At 51.5% G+C, this 24,998-nt stretch overlaps 5 protein-coding genes across 10 annotated transcripts in view; 3 read left to right on the top strand and 2 right to left on the bottom strand.

Annotated features, from left to right (window-relative positions):
- The first annotated feature begins 4,407 nt into the window (after nucleotides 1–4,407).
- On the top strand, nucleotides 4,408–6,169 carry Scgb1c1 (secretoglobin family 1C member 1). Of its 2 annotated transcripts, XM_027409039.2 has the most exons (3): nucleotides 4,424–5,040; nucleotides 5,477–5,676; nucleotides 6,008–6,169. In XM_027409039.2, the coding sequence occupies exons 1-3, from the start codon at nucleotides 4,986–4,988 to the stop codon at nucleotides 6,038–6,040; spliced, it is 288 nt and encodes a 95-aa protein (XP_027264840.1). In that variant the 5' UTR covers nucleotides 4,424–4,985; the 3' UTR covers nucleotides 6,041–6,169. The 2 variants fall into 2 exon arrangements, with proteins under 2 accessions (XP_035298013.1, XP_027264840.1); XM_035442122.1 differs by lacking the exon at nucleotides 6,008–6,169 and having other exon boundaries at nucleotides 4,408–5,040; nucleotides 5,477–6,001.
- Nucleotides 6,170–7,725: 1,556 nt separating this feature from the next.
- Nucleotides 7,726–10,318, top strand: Odf3 (outer dense fiber of sperm tails 3). Its single transcript, XM_027409041.2, has 6 exons — nucleotides 7,726–7,837; nucleotides 7,986–8,186; nucleotides 8,548–8,649; nucleotides 8,749–8,870; nucleotides 9,567–9,707; nucleotides 10,039–10,318. The coding sequence occupies exons 1-6, from the start codon at nucleotides 7,729–7,731 to the stop codon at nucleotides 10,126–10,128; spliced, it is 765 nt and encodes a 254-aa protein (XP_027264842.1). The 5' UTR covers nucleotides 7,726–7,728; the 3' UTR covers nucleotides 10,129–10,318.
- Nucleotides 10,319–11,297: 979 nt separating this feature from the next.
- Bet1l (Bet1 golgi vesicular membrane trafficking protein like) lies at nucleotides 11,298–15,751 on the bottom strand. The gene is made up of 4 exons (XM_027409037.2): nucleotides 15,466–15,751; nucleotides 14,364–14,455; nucleotides 14,057–14,113; nucleotides 11,298–13,914 (listed from the first exon to the last, which is right to left on the bottom strand). The coding sequence occupies exons 1-4, from the start codon at nucleotides 15,725–15,727 to the stop codon at nucleotides 13,747–13,749; spliced, it is 579 nt and encodes a 192-aa protein (XP_027264838.1). The 5' UTR covers nucleotides 15,728–15,751; the 3' UTR covers nucleotides 11,298–13,746.
- Nucleotides 15,752–16,738: 987 nt separating this feature from the next.
- Nucleotides 16,739–23,970, top strand: Ric8a (RIC8 guanine nucleotide exchange factor A). Its single transcript, XM_027409030.2, has 10 exons — nucleotides 16,739–16,875; nucleotides 17,172–17,219; nucleotides 17,308–17,898; nucleotides 18,200–18,291; nucleotides 18,753–18,903; nucleotides 20,233–20,328; nucleotides 20,432–20,576; nucleotides 20,655–20,799; nucleotides 21,187–21,306; nucleotides 21,673–23,970. Exons 1-10 carry the CDS (start codon nucleotides 16,792–16,794, stop codon nucleotides 21,791–21,793), a joined length of 1,593 nt encoding a protein of 530 aa, XP_027264831.1. The 5' UTR covers nucleotides 16,739–16,791; the 3' UTR covers nucleotides 21,794–23,970.
- Nucleotides 22,967–24,998, bottom strand: part of Sirt3 (sirtuin 3) — a 25,020-nt gene continuing 22,988 nt past the window's right edge. For all 5 annotated transcript variants that reach the window (XM_027409033.2, XM_027409035.2, XM_027409034.2 and 2 more), the window contains 2 exons: nucleotides 24,501–24,710; nucleotides 22,967–23,391 (listed from right to left, as the gene is read on the bottom strand). In XM_027409033.2, coding sequence (XP_027264834.1) covers nucleotides 23,371–23,391; nucleotides 24,501–24,710 — 231 coding nt within the window. In that variant the 3' untranslated portion in view covers nucleotides 22,967–23,370. The remainder of the gene's footprint in view (nucleotides 23,392–24,500; nucleotides 24,711–24,998) is intronic.

The following is a 24,998-nucleotide window of genomic DNA, read 5'->3' as shown; positions in this document are numbered from 1 at the left end:
GTCCTTGTTTGTTCTTTTAATTGGAATCCTCTCCTGAGGGGACATTCTGTTCTGCCCAGAGCTGCTCTATTGGGAAACTCCAAATGTTTGCCTTACAAAGGCAAAGTCAAGCTTCTTCTGGATGTTCTGAGTATCTAATTTAATGATGTTTCTCTCTCATTCACTACTTATTGCTTAATAAACACATTGTTCAAAACTGGAAATCCAGCTGGTCGGTGGTGGCACACACCTTTAATGCCAGAACTCACAGACAGATCTCTGAGAGTTCAAGGCCATCCTGGTCTATAGGGTGAGTTCCAGAACAGGCTCCAAAAAAGCTACACAGAGAAACCCTGTCTCAAAACAAACACACACACAAAAACTGTAAATTAGGTTTCATAGATCACTCTCTGGATCATATAAAATGAGAGACAATAGCAGGCACCCACTCAGGCCAAATTGCAGCCATGGTGTGGTGCCCACTGACACATACATGTCAAAATAACTTGGCTACTTCCTCCCCCACACTGCAGTTGGGGGTTTGATGATTTTCAGTATGAGTGTGGATAGGTTACATGACTTAAATATCAGGCAAGGGAGGCAGAGGGGCATTGCTCAGTATTCTCACAGAAAGGTCTGTTGGGTTTTGTGGGGCTGAGGGCTGGGTCTGCATCCATGTGCGCAGCAGCCAGTCCACGTCAGTGCTTTGAGTTGATGAGGGTCACGTGATTGCGTGATTACTCAGCCTGCCTTCTTTTTTTTTAAGATTTTATTAATTTATTATGTATACAACATTCTGCTTCCATATATATCTGCACATCAGAAGAGGGCACCAGATCTCATAACGGATGGTTGTGAGCCACCATGTGGTTGCTGGGAATTGAACTCAGGACCTCTGGAGGAAGGGTCGGTCCTCTTAACCTCTGAGCCATCTCTCCAGCCCTCAGCCTGCCTTCTTATACCACTGAGGACCATTTGCCCAGGAGTTGCACAGCCCATAGAGGACTGATCCTTCTCCTATCAGTTACTAATCAAGAAAATACCCCCCAGGCTTTTCCACAGGCCAATCTGTTAGAGGCAATTCTTCAACTGAGGTTCGTCTCAAGTTGACAAAAACCAACCAGCACAAGACAGTACGAGAGGAGGGGGGCATAGGCCAAGGAGTTAACTGTAATGGCAATACAACAAATACAAGTGTCTGGACATGATTTGGGTCAGGAAGTGTGATGCCAAACAACTTCAGAGCTCAGATACTCAAGGGAGCAAGACCAGATGGTCAGAGTGTACATGAAATGGGAAGTGAAGGGACTACCACTGCAAACACTGTCCAAACACTGTCCATGACTAGAGAACGACCTTGCAGTGGTACCGGAAGAGGTAGAGAACAAGTACTCAGGAGAGGAGAGGACAGGGTTTAGGGCATGTGGTTGCTGATAAGGGCAATGCTGTCACCTACAGTAAGACAGGAGGAGTAAACAGGCGCAGGCAGCAGGGGGACCCTCAAATGCTCTGCCCAAGCTAGCCTGCAGGGTAGTGTCAGCCGGTGTGTGCTGCTGAGGATCTAAGGTATGCAAGAGGAATAACTGAAAACTGGGTACCACAAAGGGAGGCCAGGGAGCCACTTGCTCCACTTGTAACCCAGTGGAGGGCAGTGTAAAGTGACAAAAGCTGAGCCAGAGTCTTTAGAAGAGCCAGTTCTGTGTCAGATCTGGGGAGTGGGGGGATCTCAAAACAGATGTCAGGGTCAAGCCCCTGGAAATGCTACTTGCAAGAGTCAGTTCTCTTCTTCCATCGTGTGAGTTCTGAGGATCAGAGTTGGGTTGCCAAGATTGGCATTGGATCCCTCACTAAGCCATCCATGCAGCCCTCAGAGCCACGCTTTAAAGATGACCCACGAAGAGCCCCACAGTAAGGTAGGAGTCCAATCGGCTCCCACTAACTCCAGTGATAAATGCTGCATTGCACAATTGCTCCCACATTTGTTTTTCCAAAAGTATTTTTATTATGTTAAAATATTCCTATGTGAGCAGCTGTTATTCCTGTGGAAAATTCAGAGACCGACTATTTGCCTTATCCTTGATTGGAACCATAATTATATAAACACATTTCTTCTAGTAGTTTCTGAAGTCTAAGAGGCTGTTGGCTTGTAAATGTTCTGTCAGTCTGTTCCTATCCAATCACAGGAGAAAGTACAGGCTGAACAGTGTTCTCTTCTCTATTTATATCTTTAGAAGAGTTAGAATGCTTTTTTCCCCTGAGTGCCTTGGGTCAGAGGCTTTGTCAGTTTGGTCGAAGGATTCATTGCCAGTATGAATTCATCAATTTTTATCTTTTTGGACATATATCCAGACACCAGCTTTTTCTAGCCTCCAAAGGCTGTGCCTTTCCATGTGATCCTGTCACCAGCTGGAATGGATTAGTGGTGATTTCTTCACCTGAAGCTGCTATGCCAACCACCACACTGACACCACCCCCTGCCGCCCCAGCATTTGTGGGCCGCTCCAAGAGCTGCCTCCTGACCTTTGTCTTGCCAGGACCTCAAGAGAGTAGTCCACTCCCCCACCTCATTGAGTACTTCCTGGATGGGTGTTGGGAGCCAAATCTCAGGGCTGGGCATGAGATCCTAGGCCATGCTTGGCAGGCCACATAGTTAACCTTTACATAGCAGATCTTTAGAACCTCAGCTCAAGAAAAGAAACAACTTGACCCAGTCCTCCATCCACAGGCTCAGTCACCTAGGCAACCATTCCTGGACCTCTTACTCATGAACTCTTCACCCTGCCAAACATTCTCTTTATGGCTTCCTAATATCCTGCCTACACTAACACCTGGTGTGCAAACAACCCATTCTGCCCCTCCCCATATCTTGACTATATAAGCTAGCCTGAGAAAAGTAAAGTTTGCCACTTGATCAGAATCCTGTCTTGTGGTCGTTCTTTCTGCATCTCTTGTCCCCATTCCCTATCCCTGACTTTCTTGCCCCAGGTTGACGTCCTGCAGGTCGGGACAGATGGGTTTGCACATTCAGAGGCTCCAAATTCTTCAGCCTTTGCGAATTTATCTTTAGTGATGTCAACAGCATGATCCAGGATGCACCAGCCACTTTACAGGCCGTGATCACTTCAATCCAACACCTCCTATACCAAAGATTACACAGCAGAACCAGGTTCCACCTTGGCAGTATTCACAGCAGCACCACAGCCTGCTGAAATGCTACAACCAAGAAGGCAGATTTATCCAAAGGTGCTGAAGGATCAATTTTAGCAACAGAGATGTCAGTCACAACAGTGTACTTGGAAAATGTGCTGATTCCCATGAAATAAAAAGTAGACTTTCCAGGCTGGAGAGGTGGCTCACAGATTAAGACCAGTGGCTGCTCTTCCAGGGGTCCTCAGTTCAATTCCCAGAAACCATATGGTTCTCAACCATCTATAATGAGATCTGGTGCCCTCTTCTGGCGTTCAGGCATACATGCAGGCAGAACACTGTATACATAAATTTAAAAATTTAAAAAGCTGTGGGGAAAGAAAATTTTTGAAAAAAAGAAAAATAGACTTTACTTTGCAGGTAAATTTCCTTTCCTCTGAATGACTCATCTTCTAGCAAAGGTTTGTTTTAGGATTCAGACAAAATTTGCATTCTCCACACTGTAGGATGTAAATCAGGATGACAGTATCACCTGCTTTCAGCTTAGTAGCCCCATCACCGATATTTTCCATAATTCCAGTACCTTCATGTCCCAAGGTCACCAGGGAACGCCCCTCAGGGTCAGCACCACTTGGGGTATAGGCATCGCTCAGGGTTCAGGCATCGGTGTGCGAATAGCAGTAGCAATGATTTGATCTTTCATGCACCTTTGGGGGTGCTGCTTCTATCTCCTCTATGGAGGAAGGCTTTCTAGCCTCCCAGGCAGCTGCAGCCTTGCACCTGATCATCTGGACCTCCATGTCTGAAAGTTCAGGTTCATGTGCTGAATATCCAGAACAACAGTAGCAGAGCCCGGGTAAGGGTGAGGTATGCACGAGAGGAGGGACTCACTCCCACATTTGTAGACTTATGCACAGAACTGGGCTCCATCACTATAGATTAATTTCATGCTAGCAAAGGAAATTAGCAAATATCCATTATAAACAGGAGTCTCAGTAGGCAAGAACTAACATTGGGACAGTGCTTGAGGGGCATAAAGCAGTGCTCTGGGGCTTATGTCCAGCAGAGCATACACAAGGCTAAGTATAAGCAAGGGAAGGGCACCATGATGCCTTGCTCAGACATGGGATAATAGGGCTCATTCTGACTGTGGATAGAGGGAGAATTCTGTGTTGGAGGAGGAGCCTCCTGGGTCTCAGCAGGATCTGCAATCAGCACTACGTAGGAGAGACCATCAAGCCACCAGGTGGCAGCAGAGGATAGGAGAGAGGCAGGACAACGCCCAACCAAAACTCTTCTCGGACCATCCTGTCTTCCCTGGACACTGCCTCCAACTTCAGACTTCCTGTGGCCCTGGATTGTACACACACACACACACACACACACACACACACACACACACACACAACCTTAGAAAGGCCCCCACCCCTCTGACTTCATGTGCCCAGGCTCCTCTCCTGCCTGTAGTAGTGGGTGGCCTCAGCCTACCCCTCTCCAAGTACAGAGTAGGTCTAGGCAGCTAATTAAGCAGAGGCAGGGGTCCCAACCCCAAAGAAAGATCTGGAACCTGTCACTGCATCCTGGAGGTCACCCATGGCCTTTGGCACTCCTCTCTATTAACTAACGGGCATTTGGCTCACCCTGAGTGGAATTTATTCCACTTACCCTAACTTGTTTGCCAACAGCCCCCTTATGATCCACTCAAGTCTGGCACTTCTTGGCACCTGGTGGAGCACAGTGACATGCATGGCCCAGTTGGCCTGACAGGTCCTGATAGGTATGGCCCGCCCCTGGGCAAGGTGCCACCTACTAAAGCATAAAAGCCTGGTATCCCCCAAGCAGTTCTTGAGACTGCCGCCATGAAGGGGAGCAGCACTCTTCTGCTGGTGTCTCTAACCCTACTCTGCATCTGTGGTAAGTCCAGGCCTTACTTCTGCAGGTGATAAGGGGAACCAAGGGGCTGAAATCCTGGGATCAGTTAGACAATGCCTACCGGCATCACAGACCCCATCCCAAAGTGCAAGGAATCTGTTGACCCCAGTCCCAGCCCAACCCACCCTGACCTAACACTAACCAACCACCAAGGACACTGCCATCCACCCTGGCTCAACCCAGCTTGGCCAGACCCTCTGAATCCAGCTAGATCCTGGGAAGAAATTCCCCTGCATCAGGACATGTCTGTTCTTCCCTTGCGAGGTCAGGAACTCAGAGGGGACACCACCGCTGCAGCTCCCAGTAGTGGTAATGGGGAAGGGATCTGCAGATAGTTGTCCTGGGAGTGATAGGAAGATGTGGGACGGGGAAGGAGATCAAGCCCCTCCCTTGGCACCATATCCCCCTTGCAATACAGGGCTGTCTACAGCTGAGGATAACAATGAGTTTTTCATGGAATTCCTGCAAACGCTGCTGGTGGGAACCCCAGAAGAGCTCTATGAGGGGCCCCTGGGCAAGTACAATGTCAATGACATGGCCAAGGCAGCACTGGGAGAGCTCAAGTCCTGTATCGATGGCCTGCAACCTGTGCATAAAGAGCAACTGGTCAAGCTGCTGGTAATTGGGCTGGGACTCTCATCCCCAAATGTGTGCAGTTCGTCCAAACCCCACCCGTGAATGACACTGATCGCCAGTCTACCCCCCACCCCTAGACCTGCATTAGCAAGCTGAGGTGGGGACCACACAGAGAAACCTCCAGAGTCCCTTAGTCCTGCTTCCCACATAGGCAGTGCATATGCACACAACTCCCCAAGGTGCTAGGAAGGGTAGACCACAGTGTGCAGAACCTGCCTACTCCACTGGTATGCACAGACCTGTCTGCCTCTGGGACTAGTAGCTCTCATTGTTGGTTACCTGCTCTCCTGGTCCCCACACATTTCTCTTTCAGGTGCAAGTGCTAGATGATCAAGAGGACACATAAGCAGGCCTAAGCCACGCTTGACTTCCACAAACGACAGGACCAGCCACACAAGCAGCCATGGATGAGCTAAGACCACTGCTTCCTCACGAGTAAAAATCCCCCTCAAACTGTAAATCAATAAAGCCTCCTGCAGTCCAGGCACTGGCTTCTCTCTCTCTCTCTCTCTCTCTCTCTCTCTCTCTCTCCCCCCCCCCCTGCAACACAGGGGCACACAAAAAGTCCGATCAAAAAGCACCCAAAGATACAGACTCATATGTGGGGTCACTTTCCAGAAGCAATGTGTGAGAGCAGCTTCAGGACACCATGTGAACACAGGGAGGTATCCAGTAGGGGTGGGGTCTACAGTGGTGAGATGGTGGACGCTAATCTAGAAAGGCAGGCCTATGTTAGGATTGAGGACTCAATGAGGCTGGTGACTCCTCAGAGGAGTTATGCATTAAAAAGCCAGGCAATAGTACAGCTAGCTGATACATAGGCACTGGAAGCTTTGAAAACAATCTCTCTTTCCCAAATCACCCTAGGAAAGAGAGCCCAATCTGAGCCAGAACCCTCACAAGGACACCCAGGGTTCTGAGAAGTGGGCTTTGCCAGCAGGGCAGCTGAAAGAACCACAGGGTCTGAGGAGGTGTAGGAAAAGGCAACTTTTCTAGAGAAGCCCACCACAGTCTCCAACCCAACCCTGCACTCCCAGACCCCCAACAGCCAGAGCCTACTGTCTCCATTTCCCCAAATCAGCGAGTTCTTATGGGTCAAGGCTAAGGGAGACCCTGCAACTTCACTAAATCTCCGTCTATCCCAGCCACCAAAATAGTTAAAGAACCTAGAGAGTAAGGGGGTCCCAAGAGAGGTGGGGTGTCTCTAGAAGGAGGGGTTCTCTAGAGAGGGTGAGGGCTCCTTAGAGAGACAGAATTCCCTAAAGAGGTGGGAGCACCTGGGTAGGCATGTGGTCCCTGGAGATGTATGTACTCCCTTGAGGAGAGATTGTTGGAGAGGGTGGTGGTTCCCTGAAGACAAGGTCTCTGGAAAGGGTAAGCTCTGATGAGAGGCCTCTGGCAGAGGCCATTGTCTCCATTACACACACTGTGATCTAGAACTCCTTGTGAGACAAAGCCACATTCTAGAGCTCAGGGGCAGTAACCCCTCCCCAATTCTCAAAACTGGGGGAAAGAGGGAAGCTTTCTCTCCATGCTCCTTTTTAGGGAACTGCCTGGCACAGACGCCAGGGGGACAGGCTACCGGTGAGAAGGCTGGGTCCCAAGCTGCCCTAAGCCCATTCCTGCACGGAGGAGGTGAGGCCTCCCAATTGCTCCCTTCTCACCCATGACACAGCTCAGCCAAGAAGCTCTCCACCCTTGCCAGCCAGCTCTTTGCAAAGTTCTCTGACCTGCCCATGCTCCCCCAGAGCCAAGAGAATAGTCAGTGCAGGGCCAGAGTGGGCAGCCCCTCTGGGCCTACCCTGAAGGCATGACTCCATATCTTGGAGCTGGGGAGGGGTGAGCTCACCACTCTGAATGGGGAACTCCCTCTGCTTGTAACTGCTCGAGACTCCCATGTCTCCATGGGCAAGGACTGGGCCTGCAAAGATGCAGTATCAGCAGAACCAGGAATGGGGACATGAGGGCCAGGAATGAGATGGGACAAGACATCCCAGCACCTGGTCACCCTCTTGTCCATGGACAGAGCCAACCATGGCAGAGGAGATATGGGTGGGAACCTGGAGGCCCCATCGCCCCCGGGGGCCCATCATGGCCCTCTACAGCAGTCCTGGACCCAAGTACCTGATACCACCCACCACGGGTAAGATTGCCTAAGGGCCTGGGGCTTGGTGGGGACAGGGGAAGAAGCCAGGAATGGCATAGCCTGGGATGGGTCTGGGCTCAATCCTTAACTCCCAGTAGAGAGAAGGATGTCTTGCTCCAGCAGCCCTGAGCCCCTGTGCCCACAGGCTTTGTGAAGCACACACCCACCAAACTTCGAGCACCAGCCTACAGCTTCCGTGGGGCTCCCATGCTCTTGGCGGAGAATTGCTCCCCAGGGCCCCGCTACAGTGTGAATCCCAAGATACTCAGGACTGGCAAAGACCTTGGCCCTGCCTACTCCATCCTGGGACGCTACCAGGCCAAGACCTTGCTGACCCCTGGCCCTGGTGAGTGACCCCCGACTTCTGCTCCAGGCCCTAATATGCATGTCCTGATATGTGAAGGCCAGATAGCCTCCTTCCTCCTGCTCCTGGGGACACCGTCAGGCCTGAGCAGCAGAGCCTGAAACCCACCAGTCCTCCACTACCCGGAGACCAGGGACAAGGCTCACACCAGTGCTTGAAAACAATCCTGCAGCCAGTATTTCTACTATGGACATCTCTGACCAAATCTGTTCAATCACCATGTTGGAACCCAGAGGCCCTGTGTCTTAACTGTTGGGACATCCTTCGTGGGCACTCAAGTGTTGGGGGTGGGGTGGAGAACCCCAGATGCTTGTTCTTCCTGCACACCCTCTCTCCTCTCCAGGTGATTACTTTCCAGAGAAATCTACCAAGCATGTGTTCGACTCAGCACCCAGTCATTCCATTTCTGCCCGGACCAAGACCTTCCGAGTGGACAGCACTCCAGGTCTGCTGCAGCCAGCCAACTGATAGGATGGAGTTGGGGTCCTGGCACAGGGTGGAGGTAATGGGTCTGCCCCAGCCTAACGTCCCGCATCACCCACAGGCCCTGCTGCGTACATGCTACCTGTGGTAATGGGGCCACACACGGTGGGCAAGGTCTCCCAGCCCTCCTTCTCCATCAAGGGCCGCAGCAAGCTAGGCAGCTTCAGCGACGACCTGCACAAGGCAAGGGTCACCCCAGCTGAGTACAAAGCCTGGTCCCAATGAGCTGTCTGATCTCCCCTCCACAAGACCAACGAATTCCCAGACAACAAACTGCCCTGTTGAAGCTCTTGCATCCCCTCCACCTCTGGGTGCCTGCCACATGCTCAGGCTACATTCAGTGGTGGGGAGAGGCCAGGAGGCCAACTTGGGTGATGTGATGATACTGAGAACAAGCTAAGGTGTTTGTGGGTACTTCCTGGAGGGCACACACTAATTTTAGATAGAGGACATGGAAGCAAGGAAGAAGGGAGCAGGTTGCTTGAGCTACTTAGGGGAGGAAATGTCTACCTGTATTAACAGCTGGTGCAAAGGCCCTGGAGTAGACACACAGCACTCAATAGCACTTCAGGAGTTTGTTGGCCTCACTAGCCCCTGGCCTTTGCCAAAGGGATCAGGATGGTGTCCCAACAGGAAAAGGGGCTTTGCACATACCCTCAGAGGAGTGGACACAAGATTGGCACATTGGGAATGCCACTGCCACAGTGAGGCTGAGATTGATAGTTAACACTCCCACCCCATAAACAATGGGGTGTTGCTCCATGGCTGGCAGACAGCCTAAGTGTCTTTGATGAGTCAAGTGTTCCCACACCTAACCCTACCCTCTGGGGCCACATGCTCTGGGAAAGCCAAGCCTGTCTGTGCCCTCTCATCTTCCAGACTCCAGGTCCTGCAGCATACCGTCAGACTGATGTTCAAGTGACCAAGTTCAAGGCTCCACAGTACACCATGGCTGCCCGGGTGGAGCCCCCAGGGGATAAGACCCTGAAGCCAGGACCAGGAGCTCACAGCCCTGAGAAGGTCCAGGAACTTGAGGGGTCAGATAGGGGTCAGGGGAAATGATCCAGAATGTGTCGGGAGGCCAGCACCCTGCCAGGGTGAATGGGGATCGTGCACCCTTAGGATCTTGTGTATTTCCAGCAGTGGCCCTGATGGTCACCTTTCAGTTACAGGAACCCTGGGTTCTAGCCTTATCCCAGAGGTCAGCCACTGTCCCCAGCAGCAGTTAAGGGTTACCTAGCACAGCATGGCCTTCATACTGGCAACCTTGGCCCCAAGTTCAGGAGGGACTGAGCCCCTCATTCCAACCCCAGGCTGAGAGTGCTCCTCAAAATCCTTGTCCTCCTCCTAGGTGATCTTGAACAAGCCTTGTGCCCCCATTGTCACCTTTGGCATCAAGCATTCTGACTACATGACTCCTCTGGTTGTCGATGTGGAATAGCCCCCGCTCTCCAACCCATCAGCCTGTGGTCACAATCCTCCTACAGAAATGCACTGGGCTGACAATGGATTGGGCACTTCACCAACAAGTCCACTGCCAGCCTGGCCCTGCACCACACAGCACACTAGTTTGGACAGTTTTGACAACTTATTTTTTTCTATACTATCTCCTGTTTATTAATCTTGTTTCCTGCCATGTCCAAATTTTTAATAAACAGATTGCATTTGTAAGGGCTTATCTTGTAGAAAAGACAAAAGCTTATCCAGAGGGGCCCTGAGTTGGCTTCCTGGCATGGAGGTCCTACAGAGAAAGTAGAAGGGCTGGGGGCTGAGTTTGCTCCAAGAGCCAGCAATCCAAAGCACATTGATAACGGGGTCCATCAAAAGTGATGACTGATGCCTGGTGTGTGTGTGTATGTTGGAAGCTCCATACATGCAAGGTTAGGCAATCACCCTACACAGACATAGCAGCCAGAATGTGTGTGTGTGTGTGTGTGTGTGTGTGTGTGTGTGTGTGTGTGTGTGTGTTGGAAGCTCCATACATGCAAGGTTAGGCAATCACTCTACACAGACATAGCAGCCAGAATCTCAGCACTGGCCTGCAGGCTTTCAAGGAGACACACCTCCAGCCTACCTGCCAGGAAGGCCTGGGCATGGCAGAACACATGGCCATTTCCACTGTGCTGCCTCAAGTTCTGACCACAGGACGTCCAAATCTTAGTGGAGCTTGTTTCCAACCCCAGCCAGTAGGAGGATGTGTGCAAGAGCTGGCATCTCCGCTGGGTCTGAGGACAGTGTCTACAGGGGCTCTCAGAGGTCCAGAGAAGCAGGGGTGCAGCATCACCTCAACTTTGGGGCAGTTAGTGCAAAACAAAGTGGCTTATCCAACACACCACTGGGGACCTTTACCTACACAAGCCTGTGTGTCCCAGCCAATTTGTCCTTACTTCCTCAGCCCTTGGGAGGTTAACACTATCTGGGTCACTACTCTCAGACTGGCAGAGAGAGGCCACACAGAAGGAAGTTAGTTGGTGGGTCTGTGGCTGCCCTGCCCAAGGGAGACAAGGCATCCCTGGAAGATGGGAGAGTGGACTTCAGTGCCCAAGGCTAGCTACAGCCTAGGGTTGGCTCAAAATAATGCAAATCCCTGGGAAATGAGGACAAGGAAAACACTGTGTCCAAGATTTTATTAGCAAGAGGCCTTGAACTGTAGGATGGACCTGGTAGTTCATACACACAGCCCCTCACACTGGGCACCAAAAGTTTCTTGTGACTTGTGCTGTTGAGGACCCACCCACACATTAGGGGAAACAACAGGTGTACAGGCCTGAGTTGGAGGACATGGTTACAACCTTCAGGAAGTTGGTCTGACCCAGTGGCTGTGGCGTTGGTATCCCCCTTCACATGATTGATGCAAGAACAACAGTTAAATGTCACAAGTGCTACAACCCTGATGCTCAGAGTATCTGGAGAACCTCAAACGGCCATGGAGATAGGTGGAGCAGGGTGGAGACCTGAAGACAAAACTAGTCATGTTGGGGAGGGGGGTGTATCTCACAGATGGATGGCAAGGACACTACTCCAGAGGAAGTTACCCCCAAATGCAAATATTTACTTAGTTTGCACCAGCAAGATGAGCGGGTTGCTGGATGTCCCTGGTGTCTCAGGAAGCCAGGATTGAATGCACATGTCCGTAATGCCATCATTCTAAGGCCAGAGGATCATGGGTTGAAGACCAGCCTAGGCTACATAGTTTAAGAGCAGCCTGGGATGCACAGCAAGCCACTATCTTACAAAAACAAAATACCTAGGGTTTTCCAACATGCCCAGAGAGTAGAAGTCAGCTGCACGTGGTTCCAGGAAGACAAAACTGGAACATGAACATGCCTGCTGTGGGTCCAGATGGAAGAAGAATGCAGGCAGTTATTACCATGCTTGGTGACAAGCAGAGGGCCCACGGACACTGGAGACACAGACAAATGGAGTGCCTGCAATGGGAGGCCTATGAATGAGGCACAAGCTAGATGAGCCCAGCTGGAAGTGTGAGGAGGCAAACAGCAAAGCTACAGAGCAACAGTGTGGAGTGATCTGCACCTAGTGGGGGAAGTAGCCAAAACAAAGGATAGGCCAGGATGGGCCCTTCTCCTACAGGGTTAGGGCTCAGGCAGACGCAATGGAAGGGCCAAATAAACCTAAAGTCAATGTGTGCAAAGAAAGGCTGCTCCGTAAGGGAAGAAGGGAAGGTGCCTAGCACATCAACGGCAAGGCATTGCTACAGGCAAGAGGCCAGGCTATGACAGACTCTGGCTTAACCTGGAACTCGGAGGTAGTGTGGTTCTGGACAGACAGACCTCATAGTATGGCCACATGGGTGGGCAGTGAGCCAGTCCAGGGAGGGAGGGAGAAAGGGAAGGAGAGAGAGAGACAGAGAGAGAGAGAGAGAGAGAGAGAGAGAGAGAGAGAGAGAGAGAGAGAGAGAGAAGGAGGACACAGACATGAGAAGGGCACAGAACTTCAAGGTTCATTTCTTAGACATTTTATGTGAAAACAAAAAGTGCTGGGCTCTCAGAAACTGTTGGCCCCGTCAGCTCCACTGGTCAGTTTGTGTACAAATGGGACTGGCCAAGGAGGAAGGGAGGATCGGGAGAGCAGGGAGACACAAGTCTGTGGAGTTAATTATGCAACAAGAAGGTGGCTCAAGCTCCTCCACAGCATGGGAGACTGGCTGCACAGAGTAGGGCAAGGTTCAGAACAAGGTCAAAAGTTCCTACTATAAATTCTTTCATAGGTGGCTTTCTGCCCCGTAAGGACCCCTAGCAGAAAGACCACTCCAGTACCACCTGGCTTTGAAAAGCCACACCATACCATTTCTCAGCCTGTTTGCCTGGGGATGGATACATCTTTGGCAGTGAGAAGATTACCAATCCCAAGGAACATATTTCAGCTCCTAGACACATGGTCTTACGGCCCAGAAGGATCTTAGTCCAATGCTGATAACAAGGGCTGCAGTCTACTTCTCAATCCATAGCTTTGCCTCTTCCCTGGGCTCTGACTTCAGCCGGTGACTGGTGGGTATCGCCTTGACTCTTGGCCTGCACAGGTCCATTCCTGATCAGCAGCCTCAGCCTGGAGTTACTGACATATTCATCCTGATGACCAGCATTTGAAGAAGGTTTATGGCCCTATCCCCTTTTGGTGTCAGCTCCAGACTCCTCAAGAACACAGATAGTCTTAACTAGGCATAGACAAGTTAGGGCAAGACAGAAGATCCTTAAAATGCTGGCTTCTGAGGCTGTCGGCCACAGTAGGCAAATTCAGAACTCATGGATGCTTTGCTTAGATCTGGTTCATTCTCATACAGTCTGGCTCTGGCTCTGGCTCTGGCTCTGGCTCTAACAGTGTCTCCAGCACCAGGGAGAAGGGTTGGGTTTTGCCTTTTTCTTCCTCCTTCATACACAGGACATGAGCTCATTATGACAGAGGCAGCTGCAGTTGTCCCATCTTAGGAAGATGAATGACCCATGATGATAATTTCAAAGGAATCTATTTTGTAATCAGGTCCTCAGGAAACCAGGATACCAGGTGTAGGAGAGCCTGGCTGCCCTTGGCTCCCATTGGCTCACGTCCTTGTCCTCGATAAGAGGTGATAGAGGATGAAGAAGGCCACAATTAAGACCATGGCCATACCACACAGAAGCTTCCGGTTGTCTCGCCCAGACCGTGCCATTGTGGAAAAACGCTTCACACTCCCTGTGAGTAGGCCAGTCACACTCGTGAAGTCTGAGTCCTGCAGGAGGGACCCAACAGGATCACATAGAGGTGAGACCCTTGACTACCCAACCACACTAGCATTACTGGGTAGAGACAGCAGAGCAGACAGCATGGGGACAGAACTGACTGTATAGCCTGTATGTACTACAGATACTTACCATGCCATCTAGGTATCGGTTCTGGTCTTCTGTGTCCCTATCGATGTCCAAGGCCAGCTGGTTGGGATATAGAGAGAGCAGAGTCAAGCAAGGACGAACATGGATGGCAGCACCCATCTTCTCTTCAGACCAGCCGGACTTTACCCACAACCCTGCTAGATACCACCAGAAAAAGCTACAAAGGTCAAGATATTACCTGAGGCATCACTCAAGTTAGCATGTCCACAGACAACATATGGCCTCCTTCCTACCGTCTTAGCCCCACTCACCAAGGTACCACACGTAAGGGAAAGGGGCCATCACTGACCGATTTGAGCCTGGTAACCTTGGAGGCCAGGCTATCAGCCATCCGCTTGTTCTCTCGGTCTAGAATCTCCTCCACAGCACCAGAGCTCGGTGCTGCAAGAAAGAGAGATTGAAGGGTAGTATTCGCCCATGACTGTGGCCCCTGACTCCTCACTCCAATGGAGTATGACCCAGTGAGACATCTAAGGAGATATGGCCCTTATATGTCGGCTAATTTAGCAGGCCCCACCCTGAGTTCCAACAGGTGGACCACCTATACACCAGACATGTGAGCATATGTCCTGTGTCCATGCCCAAGCAAGGATAGGCAGGGAGAACCAGCAGGCTCAATCTATACTACCCTGCTGCATACTGTTCCCAAACCTGAATGAACACTGCCTTCGCTGAAATTACCATCTGTGGTTGTGGCACTGATCTCCAAGGAAAAGAGTAAATTCTGGTAGGGGCATAGGAAAGACAGAACACTCAAACAGGTCACAGGAAGGCTGTGTCCTGGAAAAATGTAAGAAACGTCTTTTACTGAAGAAGCTATGGAGCTCATTTCTGCTACCCACACAGGACCTTTCAGAATCCCAGAGTGTTGCGCCTGTGGAAAACTGACTCCGATGGACTGGGGCTAGACATGAAGAATTTTGGTCTCGGTACACAGGTGAAAATCACCTCCCTAGTGAGACTGGCACCGGTCTGAAGCATAAAAAAACACCTCGATGTGACCCGCCAATGGGGAAGGCCAGCAGCAGCAGCAAACACATGTGACCAGACCCTAAAAGAAAGGACTTCTGTGTCCTGACAACCACTGCATAGTCATTAGTGTGGCCTTGGCATCAGTATCACACCTGGCATACCGAACAGAGGCACCGAGAGGCCCCGTCATCGGTAAAATCCTACTTGGACCCTGTGCTTCAAGCTCCTGGCACCAACCACAGACAAAATTGATGTCATGCCCAGGCTTGGGTCCCAAGGCGGCGCCAGCCGCAGTCTGTCTCTGCTTTTCCTGGAATACGTAAGCGCCACCCCCCACTAAGGTTCCCTCCACCGAGAATAGAGCGATGGCTCCAGCTCTGGACTTCACTTCCTATCCCCCTACCCTCGGATGCCCTCACCGCGAGTCCAATCAGCCATCTCGCCCTCCAGAGCCCCACTCTGGGACACCGCAGCACAGCGACGGACGTGGCACCGGCTCCTGGAAGAGGCTTCCGGTTCCGCCTCAGGTATAATAACTTCCGGGAGAAGGGACTGGAGCGGAAGAAACAAAAATGAAGTTGTTCCATGGAATGTAAATAAGGGAAGGGCGGGCCGCCTGCGTTCGTGCCCGCGGATTGGCCAGCAATAGTAGTCCCGAGATGTGGGTGGTACCCGGAGCATGAGCTCGGGCACAAACCGGGAGCTGAGGCTGGAAACCGGCTCGGTAAAGCTGCCGGATGCCTCGGGCGCTGCGGAAGCCCGAGTGTGAGAACTACAAGATGCGGAGGACGGACAGAACTGAAGGAGACTGGCGAAGGAGACGCCAGGGCCTGACACCGAGCAGGCGCAGGGCACGCGCCGGTTAGCTCAGCGGGTGGCAGATCATCCGCTGGAGCATGGCTTGTGTGTCACCGCGAGGTACACTCTCACCGACCATGCCTCCAGCCACGCGGAGTGCGGACCCGGCTCCCCAGCCACCCACCCTCTACCCAGCGTTGGAACGCCTCTCACACTGACGGGCCGCGGCTGGCCGCCCCTCCATTGCCCCTCCCATGGGAGTGGCTTTCTCCGGGTGGTTTTCGCTTCCCTCTGACCCTTCCTCATACACTGGGACTTTCTTTTTCCTTTGATGGCCACATTGTTTTTGATGGTTCGGTCTTTCGTTTGTTTTAAGGACGGTCTCACTATGTATCCCTGTCTGGCCTAGAACTCACAGATCTGCCTGCTTCTGCTTCTCGGGTGCTGGGATAAAGGCGTGCGCCACCTCGCCGAGCTATCCGCTTTATTTTGACCACCCGAGTCGTTGTGTTTGTCTTTCCCGCGGAGCATGAGCTTCAGGGTCTGGACCGTGGGGCTCCAGCTGACTAAGCGACCAGAAGATAGTGCTCCCTTCATCTCTCTCCCTGTTCCCTGACCGGTGCGTAAGGAGGGCGGTCCATGCGGGGGCCGAGACCCCACCTCCACGCCCCACGCCTGCTAGAGAGGAGGGAGAAAAGGGGGGCGAGGGGATGCTACTTGGCTAGCTAGCGCCGCTGTTCCAAGACGAGCCGCTCGGCGATCGCGGCCAGGTGGGCTCCACCTTAAACCGGAGGCCCGCCCCACGCCTGTGCACACCCTTTCTGCTCGGCTGTGCTCCCGGCATCCCTCACGCGTGGACTCGGGGCTTCCGGACCTGGGCGGAGCCCGCGGGTTTGGCCGATTGCGTCTTCCCAGCCCAAGCCTTCCAGCACCCGGTGCCAGGGGCCATGGAGCCCCGGGCAGTTGCGGATGCTTTGGAGACGGGAGAGGAAGACACAGTGACAGAAGCTCTGCAGTCGTTCAACCGGGAGGTGAGAGGCACCCGGCTGCTGAGGAAATTTCTTGGAGAGAGGAAGCAGTGGTGTGCGCGCAGCGCGGCCGGGGTGTGCGTGCGAGTGTGGCAGGGAGCACGGCCTTGGGAGGCGGGCTGGGCCTCGGGGGTTTCAGTGGTGGGGCAGGTGTAGGGGAAGCGAGGGTGGTGGGCCCTGCCTTGCGTTCAGAGCAATGGCTGCTGCCTCAGAGGTAAAAGCAGACCGGCTGCCCTGACTCGAGGAGCACAGGTCCTACCTGCGCGTGGACTTGAGCCTACTGGGTCTCCTCCCTGCAGCACTCCCAGAGCTTCACCTTCGATGATGCCCAACAGGAGGACAGGAAGGTAGGTGCCATCCCAAGGGGCTCCTAGGGCAGGCATGGGCTGCCCCAAGAAGAGGGACTGGTGGATCCACTTTTGTCCCTCCCCACAGAGACTCGCAAAGCTGCTGGTCTCCTTACTGGAGCAGGGCTTGTCACCGTCACACCGTGTCACCTGGCTGCAGACTATCCGAATCCTAACCCGAGACCGCAGCTGCCTGGACTCATTTGCCAGCCGCCAGAGCCTCCATGCACTAGCCTGCTATGCTGACATCACCATCTCAGAGGAGCCCATCCCACAGCCCCCAGACATGGATGTCTTACTCGAGTCTCTCAAATGCCTGTGCAATCTCGTGCTCAGCAGCCCCGCAGCGCAGATGCTAGCAGCAGAGGCTCGCCTGGTGGTGAGGCTAGTGGAGCGTGTGGGACTGTACCGCAAAAGGAGCTATCCCCACGAAGTCCAGTTCTTTGACCTGAGGCTCCTTTTCCTGCTAACTGCCCTTCGCACTGATGTGCGCCAGCAACTGTTTCAGGAGCTGCACGGTGTGCGCCTGCTGACTGAGGCGCTGGAACTGACGCTGGGGGTGGGCCCCAAAGAAAAACCCCCGGTGGTACTTCCGGCCCAAGAGACAGAGCGGGCCATGGAGATCCTCAAAGTGCTCTTTAACATCACCTTTGACTCTGTCAAGAGGGAGGTGGATGAGGTAAGTTGTAGCCTGAAGTCATGGGTGGGACTCAGCTCAGCTGGGACAGTTTTGTGGTTTTGCTTCCTTCCTGCCTCAACTTCCTGGGTGCCAGACATGGCAAGGATAATGGGACATCAAGGCAGGGAATCCAAGGAAGGTTTCTGAGCTGTGTTGTGGGGGTGTGTTTGTGGGAAGGCTTTAGGTGGCCAAAGGTCACCAACTGTGCTGTGGACAAAGCCAAGTGATCAGCTCCATGTGGCCCTGGAGCACTGGAACAGGGGACTCCTCCTTACAGGAGCCATTTTCTGTCTTTGGTTAGGAAGATGCTGCCCTTTACCGGTACCTGGGGACCCTTCTGCGGCACTGTGTGATGGTTGCTGCTGCTGGAGACCGCACAGAGGAGTTCCACGGGTAAGGGGCAGGACTTACCGTGTGTTGACAGTGGGGAGAGTACTTAGGCATGGGTACCCTAGTCCTCAGCCCTAGGTGTCAGTAGAAGCACCAGGTCCCACCGTAAGAGTATGACTGTCAGAGGGATGGGAAACCAGAGTGTTCCCAGAGAGCCCCAGGAACTCAGAATATGACTAGGGGAAGAGCTAAGGTGGAAACAATGGTGGCCCTGGCATTGTAAGGCAATGGTGTTCCTGCTGGTGGTGACCAATAAGTACCTCACCTGACTTGGTATCTCAGCTCAGACAGAATGGGACAGGCAGAAGTTTGTCTCCCCACCAAACTTGAATGGAGTACTACCTGCCCTTGCCTCTAGTCCTCGGTGCTGTCCTCAGTCCCCCATATCATGTATACCCCAGGAGAGGAGCCGGGGATTACTTCTGTGCTAGAGTTACTCTGTCAAGGCCTCTGTCTGTCCCCAGCCACACGGTGAATCTCCTGGGAAACTTGCCCCTCAAATGTTTGGATGTCCTTCTCGCCCTGGAGCTACACGAAGGATCCTTAGAGTTTATGGGAGTCAATATGGAAGTGATCAGTGCCCTTCTTGCCTTCCTAGAGAAGCGTCTGCACCAGGTAGGTGGAGGACCTGCTATGTTGTGGCTTCCATTTCTGCACCAGGGAGAGAGGTCAGCTTGAAGGTATAACTTGGACAGTTTCTCTGGTTGCTCTGTGGCCCCACCAGAGATAGCTATTCAGTCAGACCCTCTCCGAAGCTTGTGGATACAGCTTGTGTGTGGACCTCAATGCTGCTGATTCCCAAAGAAAAGCAGGCTTCTCAGGGTCTGCCAAGGTGAATGTTGTCTTTTAGGTCTCTGCAGTTCCCTGTTAAGTGATTCTCAGAAGCCTTTGGTTCCTGCTTCCCTAATGTTCCCATACATTGGCAGCCATAGGTGACAGCATTAGTTGTCCTGCATCTTTTGTTTTTTGTTTTTTATTTTTTATTTTGGTTTTTCAAGACAGGTTTTCTCTGTGTAGCCCTGGCTGTCGTGGAACTCACTCTGCAGATCAGGCTGACCTCAAACTCAGAGATCAGCCTGTCTCTGCCTCCCAAGTACTAGGATTAAAGGAATGACCCCAACCCCCACCTCCACCCCCACCCCCGTTGTCCCTCTGCATCTTAAGGAGACATAACCAAGGGTTACCTGACACCTACAGTTATAATATGGGACCAGAGAGCTGGTGATCTAGCCTATCCTGTGGAGCTCACACAGATGAAAGCCATAGATAGAGGTTCATTAGATCTCCGAGGAGCCATAGGGTGCTCAGCACCTATGAGCTGGGTGAGGACAAAGAAGCTAGTGTTGAATATGCTAGCTGTGACTGCCTGCCCTTATTGCTATAACGGCTGGTATTGGACTCCAGGGAGATAATGGGAAGGCAGGGAAGGGATAGGTACACTGCTTGCTGTCCATGAAGCACTGTGGTTAAGGATGTTAGTTAGTGTTTGCTTTTGCTGTTTCTTGAGGGTAGTGTGTATCTGATGTGTGCAGACAGCTTCAGATGCTTTTATTTTATTCATGGCTCTGGCTTATAGTAGCAGCAGTTAGTCTTAAAGAAGTAAGTTGTTTGACCCAAGTCACAAAGCTTTCCAGTCATTTCCAAAAGTAGGTCCTGTCTCCATTACTTTTTCTTTTTAAGGCGTTCATATACCCTATGTAGACAAGGATAACCTTTTACGTCTCATCTTCCTGCCTCCCAAGTGCTGGGATTGCAGGCTTGTGCCACCATGACTGGTTTAGTGTTTCTATGCTTTCTTAACCCATCATTACCATTGGCCCTTAGCTAACTTACTGCAGCATGGCCTCTTTGGAAGAGTTTGTTGGCAGAGCTATTTGGTGAAGTGTGCAGTATGCCCCCATCTTCCATGGGGAACATATCACAGTGACAGAAGCCCTCCTTCAGACCCACAGGCTGAAGGAGTGTGTGGCACCTGTGCTCAGCGTATTGACGGAATGTGCCCGCATGCACCGTCCTGCCAGGAAGTTCCTCAAGGCCCAGGTACTTGGAAAAGGAGACAGAGCTGGGGTACATGGGTTAGATCCTCTTTATAGGCTGCTCCTGGCTGCTGTAAGCCAACACTTAGAGACAGCTGCCTCCCCAGGTTCTGCCCCCTCTAAGAGATGTGAGGACTCGGCCTGAGGTGGGGGACCTGCTTCGAAACAAGCTTGTCCGCCTCATGACACACCTGGATACAGATGTGAAGAGGGTAGCTGCCGAATTCCTCTTTGTCTTATGCTCTGAGAGTGGTGAGTTGGGGGAGCCCAAGTCCCAGGCCTTCCCTGCCTCAGCCATATTCACACATTGACCTCTGCCCTGGTCTTCAGTGCCCCGATTCATCAAGTACACAGGCTACGGAAATGCTGCCGGCCTCCTGGCTGCCAGGGGCCTTATGGCTGGGGGCCGGCCCGAGGGCCAGTACTCAGAGGATGAGGACACCGACACAGAGGAGTACAGGGAAGCTAAGGCCAGGTACGTGCCCCTAATATACACTTGGGCTCCCCCATAACCCCCATCCCCTATCCTCACCCCCAACCAGAACCAAAAGTGCGTAGGACAGGATGAGGAATGGGTGAGACCTAAAATCAGGCACTTGTGTTCTGATGACAAGTTGTGTTCTGAGTGTACTGAGGCCCAGCAAGTGGGCTCTCTGGGAACCAGGAGGCCCTGGGTAAGAGTCGTCCAGCTGGTATGGGGGGGGGGGGGTCTCCCTCTGAAGTCCTACCAAAACCAAAGCCAAGAAAGTGGGTTCTTGCTAACCCAGCCGTCAGCATGCAGATGGAGACTGCCTGCCCCACACAGCCCCGCTTCTCCTATAGCACCTCTAACCCTCTTCCCATGCACTGTTCCTGGGACCAGCATCAACCCTGTGACTGGAAGGGTGGAGGAGAAGCCGCCCAATCCTATGGAAGGCATGACAGAGGAGCAGAAGGAACATGAGGCCATGAAGCTAGTGAACATGTTTGACAAACTCTCCAGGTATGTGTTGTGAGGAAGGCTTGCTGCTAGGAGACTTGGGAGTGATTCAGTTCTGTGAACCCAGGGAGACTGTTTTAGCGGAGATTAGGATCCTAGTGAGGCTGTGTTAGACATTTGAGATGACTTGCCCTAGGGGTAACCCTCCAGAAAAGAGGCTGTGGTTAGCATTGTGTCCTGTTTATAGGTGATGTAAATGAGGACAAGAATGTAAAGGGCTGCTTAACATCTCAAAGCTAATTAGGTGGCAGTTAGATCTGGGCCTGATTACATTTATTCTAGTCCAAGTAACAGCCAAGAATGAGCAAGACCCCCTGCCCTGCACACACACTAGGTTTCTTCCCCAACCACACTGTGCTTTCCCTGCAGGCACAGAGTCATCCAACCCATGGGGATGAGTCCCCGGGGTCACCTCACTTCTCTGCAAGATGCAATGTGTGAGACTATGGAGGGGCAGCTCTCCTCAGACCCTGACTCCGACCCTGACTGAAGATGGCAGCGGCTTTGCTCCCCTTCAGAACTGGTGCTGCTTCCAGACGTGTCCTTGGGGTGCTGCCTAGAGAAGCCACACTCCTCTCCAGCAGGGGAGCCTTTCTCTTTACTCCCCACACTATCCATGATTTGCCTTTGGTCCAGTTTCTCGTGTTTAGGACTGTGGTAGTCTTACTCTCTGTGAAGACTGGGAAACCATCCTTAATTTCCACAAGCAAAGTTGTTTCTTTGATGTTTGCCAAGCATATGCCATAGCTGCAGACATGGGCAGAGTTGCCTTGGTACATAAGTCAACATGCATGTATGTGGGTGGTGACTGAGTAGGTGTACATTGTGTAAGCATGTCTGGGTTGGCATGACAGCCCAGTGCCTGTATGTGGGGCATATGCTGTGTTTCACACATGGAAGAATCTATTGGAACTGTTTAAGTATGTCACAAAACATACACACACACAGAACATCACAATTCCTATTTGTGGCCCCACTGAGCACACGGCCAGTAGCCTTTTCTGAATTCTTGGTCCTGGTTCAACCGCTGCTGCATTATCCTCACTGGCTGTCAACAGAACAACCACTGGTTTAGTAATTGTATGAAGGCAAAAGTGTAAGACAAGGTACAATCTAAGATTTCTGAGGCACAGAATAAAGAGTTTGGGACAAGACTGTATATCTGTGAAGTAGTCAGGTGAAAAGATATTAAATAGAAACTAATTTCATTCTTTTTAGAATTGAAGATGCCCTAGATCACTGCACATCTGCTGTCATTAGAGGACAAAAACAGGAGACCCCATTCGTTCCCTGGGATCTGCCTGCCAGCCCCAGTCAGAATGGGTACAGGAACAGGAGTCTCTTCCACCTGGGAGACAGCCTAAACTGTATGCACCTGGGTAGGAGCCCAGGGTAGGAGCTTAATCATAACTGTACATAGGACAGGAAAAGCAAAAGACCTGCAGATCTCTCAGAGTAATGCCTGCCACTGATTTAGCACCATTCCTGGAGAAGCCTGGGTAGAGTAGTGGTGAGGGATTCTGTAGAAAAGGAGTCTGAGTTAATACCAGGGTGAGTCAAGGGACAGATGGGCTTAGTCTTGTCATCCAAGAGGAGGACACCCACATAACCTGAAATATGTTAACACTTATCGTCCTGAAGAGACAAACGAAAAGATGCCAAGTTTTTATACTAAAATTTATTTCATGCAAGAAATGAAGTTTTTATTTCTCTCTAGTAAAGATGCCTCTGTAGAGACCAACATGCTAGATTACCCTCATGTATCACCTGGGTCTGGTGATGGATGGACATGCTGGCTCCTGATAATCGTAAGGACCACTGCCAGAAAGAAGCATTCTGCACTACAGGCTTCAGCAGGGATGGGACAGCACACAAGGAGCTCCTTTGCACTGTGATGGCATGGCTCTAAGGGTAAACTTCCAAAGGCAGTCTCAGAAGACCACTAGCCAGGTCACACACAGTGGTTTGGCCCAGACTTATAAACCTGTCCGAGCTGTGTTCGGGCATGAGGTCTCCCTGGAAAGAGGATCTCCTGTGTGATTTCCCGCAGGTGATGAGGCCATAGTCTTATCTGTCCTGTCCATCCAGCTGGAACAGACAGGTGGTCAGTTAGCTTCACAGCCAGTCAGGCTACATCCCAGACCTGGACCAGTCATTGAAGTCAAGCAAAATATTGTATGGAACAAGTTTTTCTCTTTAAAGTGAACATGAAAAGGGATCCCAGAAGGTCTAGCACAACACAGGTGGCTAAATAAAGACTGTTTTCCAAGAAATGGCACCAGCACACACTCAGCCCTAAGAGTCAGATTTTGGAACAAAAAGATAAAAATAATACTGGGGGTTACATCTCATCTGTGGAAGCAGTAAATGCCAAAGCTCATCTTTAAATGGACCAAGCTTCTCTTTGGTCCATTTCATTAAGAGCTCAGGCTGAATATAAGTGGCCAGGAGCCTTTGCCAATAAAGTTGAGACTGCTGGCCATGGCCCAGAACCACAAGACAGATGAGGGGCTAGAATTTTCTTAGGATTCTATCTTGAGAACAACAGAACATCAATTGTGATATATTCTGGTGGAATCCTCTGGGCAATGCTGCACCTGTCTATAATAGAATTGGGAGGTGAATGCTCACACTTCACTATAGAAAATAAACACAACATGATTCTCATAGGAAATTCTTCTTTGTGAGTCACAGGTACTGTAAAGTCTCAAAAGCATAGTGTTCTCTGGCTTCCTATTCCCAATGGCTGTAATGTATATTCCTTTTTTTTTTTTTTTTTTTTTTTTTTTTTGGTTTTGGTTTTGGTTTTGGTTCTTCAAAACAGGGTTTCTCTGTGAAACAGTCCTGGTTGTCCTGGAACTCACTCTATAGACCAGGCTGGCCTCAAACTCACAAAGATCCACCTGCCTCTGCCTCCCAAGTGCTGGGATTAAAGGCATGTGCCACCACCACCCAACTATGACACTGATTAATAAATCATCCCTGGTTAGCTCAGTCCCATGCAGGGTGCAGAGCATGTCACCTCAGCCCTCCCCCTCCCCTAGGTCACAGAAACATCCCAGCAATGAGTTGTGGAGTAGGAAACAAAAAGCAAGTCTGTAGGAGCACCATCCCCCTAAATGCCAGCAATGCATTGAGGTCCGTGCCCACAAGAAAATGAGCATGTTTGGACTAGGCCTGGAGCTTAGCATTTGTACCTTTCCAGTCTCCCGCTGGATGAGATCCTGCAGCTCTTGTGTCCAGCCCAGGAGGTCCACCAGCCTTTCCACACTCTGAACTACATCGCCTAGCTGGACCACATCTGTACTGCGAGGACTGTAAGCAAAGGACCCCACCAAGTCTCGATTGATGAGCAGTCGGGGCACTGACTTCTGTACTGCTTCAGACAAGCTGGCAAAAGGCTCCACCTGAAAGACAATCCAGTGTGAAGGGCAGGGTGTCCATGTACTATCAAGACATTGAGCACCACAGCCACTGGTACCTTGGGGCAGGAGACAAGGCAGACACTGTGACACAAGAGCTTACCACTTTGTTTCTGAAGGCATCTGCCGCCTGGTCTGGAAGACCTCTTTCCCATCTACAGGATACCTCCCTTGTGCTCAGTGTACCAACACAAACCCGTGCTTCTCCCCACACTCTGTCTTTCCTCCCAGTCTGTGTGTTCTGCTTTCAAGCATCTTCCTTCCACCTGCTCT

Source organism: Cricetulus griseus, chromosome 3 (assembly GCF_003668045.3).
Source record: "Cricetulus griseus strain 17A/GY chromosome 3, alternate assembly CriGri-PICRH-1.0, whole genome shotgun sequence".
Taxonomy (NCBI): Eukaryota; Metazoa; Chordata; class Mammalia; order Rodentia; family Cricetidae; genus Cricetulus; species Cricetulus griseus.
This window is presented reverse-complemented; position numbering and strand designations above follow the sequence as displayed.

Bases quoted from the DNA above. Each gene is read 5' to 3' on its own strand.
- Scgb1c1 (XM_035442122.1), top strand. From the start codon at position 4,986: ATGAAGGGGAGCAGCACTCTTCTGCTGGTGTCTCTAACCCTACTCTGC. The intron at 5,041-5,476 runs GTAAGTCCAGGC...CTTGCAATACAG, and splicing joins AACCCTACTCTGCATCTGTG to GGCTGTCTACAGCTGAGGAT.
- Odf3 (XM_027409041.2), top strand. From the start codon at position 7,729: ATGGCAGAGGAGATATGGGTGGGAACCTGGAGGCCCCATCGCCCCCGG. The intron at 8,187-8,547 runs GTGAGTGACCCC...TCTCCTCTCCAG, and splicing joins CTTGCTGACCCCTGGCCCTG to GTGATTACTTTCCAGAGAAA. The intron at 9,708-10,038 runs GTCCAGGAACTT...TCCTCCTCCTAG, and splicing joins GAGCTCACAGCCCTGAGAAG to GTGATCTTGAACAAGCCTTG.
- Bet1l (XM_027409037.2), bottom strand. From the start codon at position 15,727: ATGCTCCGGGTACCACCCACATCTCGGGACTACTATTGCTGGCCAATC. The intron at 14,456-15,465 runs GTGAGGGCATCC...TCTTTCTTGCAG, and splicing joins GATGGCTGATTGGACTCGCG to CACCGAGCTCTGGTGCTGTG. The intron at 13,915-14,056 runs GTAAGTATCTGT...TCCCTCCTGCAG, and splicing joins ACCGATACCTAGATGGCATG to GACTCAGACTTCACGAGTGT.
- Ric8a (XM_027409030.2), top strand. From the start codon at position 16,792: ATGGAGCCCCGGGCAGTTGCGGATGCTTTGGAGACGGGAGAGGAAGAC. The intron at 17,220-17,307 runs GTAGGTGCCATC...CCCTCCCCACAG, and splicing joins CCCAACAGGAGGACAGGAAG to AGACTCGCAAAGCTGCTGGT. The intron at 20,577-20,654 runs GTGAGTTGGGGG...CCTGGTCTTCAG, and splicing joins TGTCTTATGCTCTGAGAGTG to TGCCCCGATTCATCAAGTAC.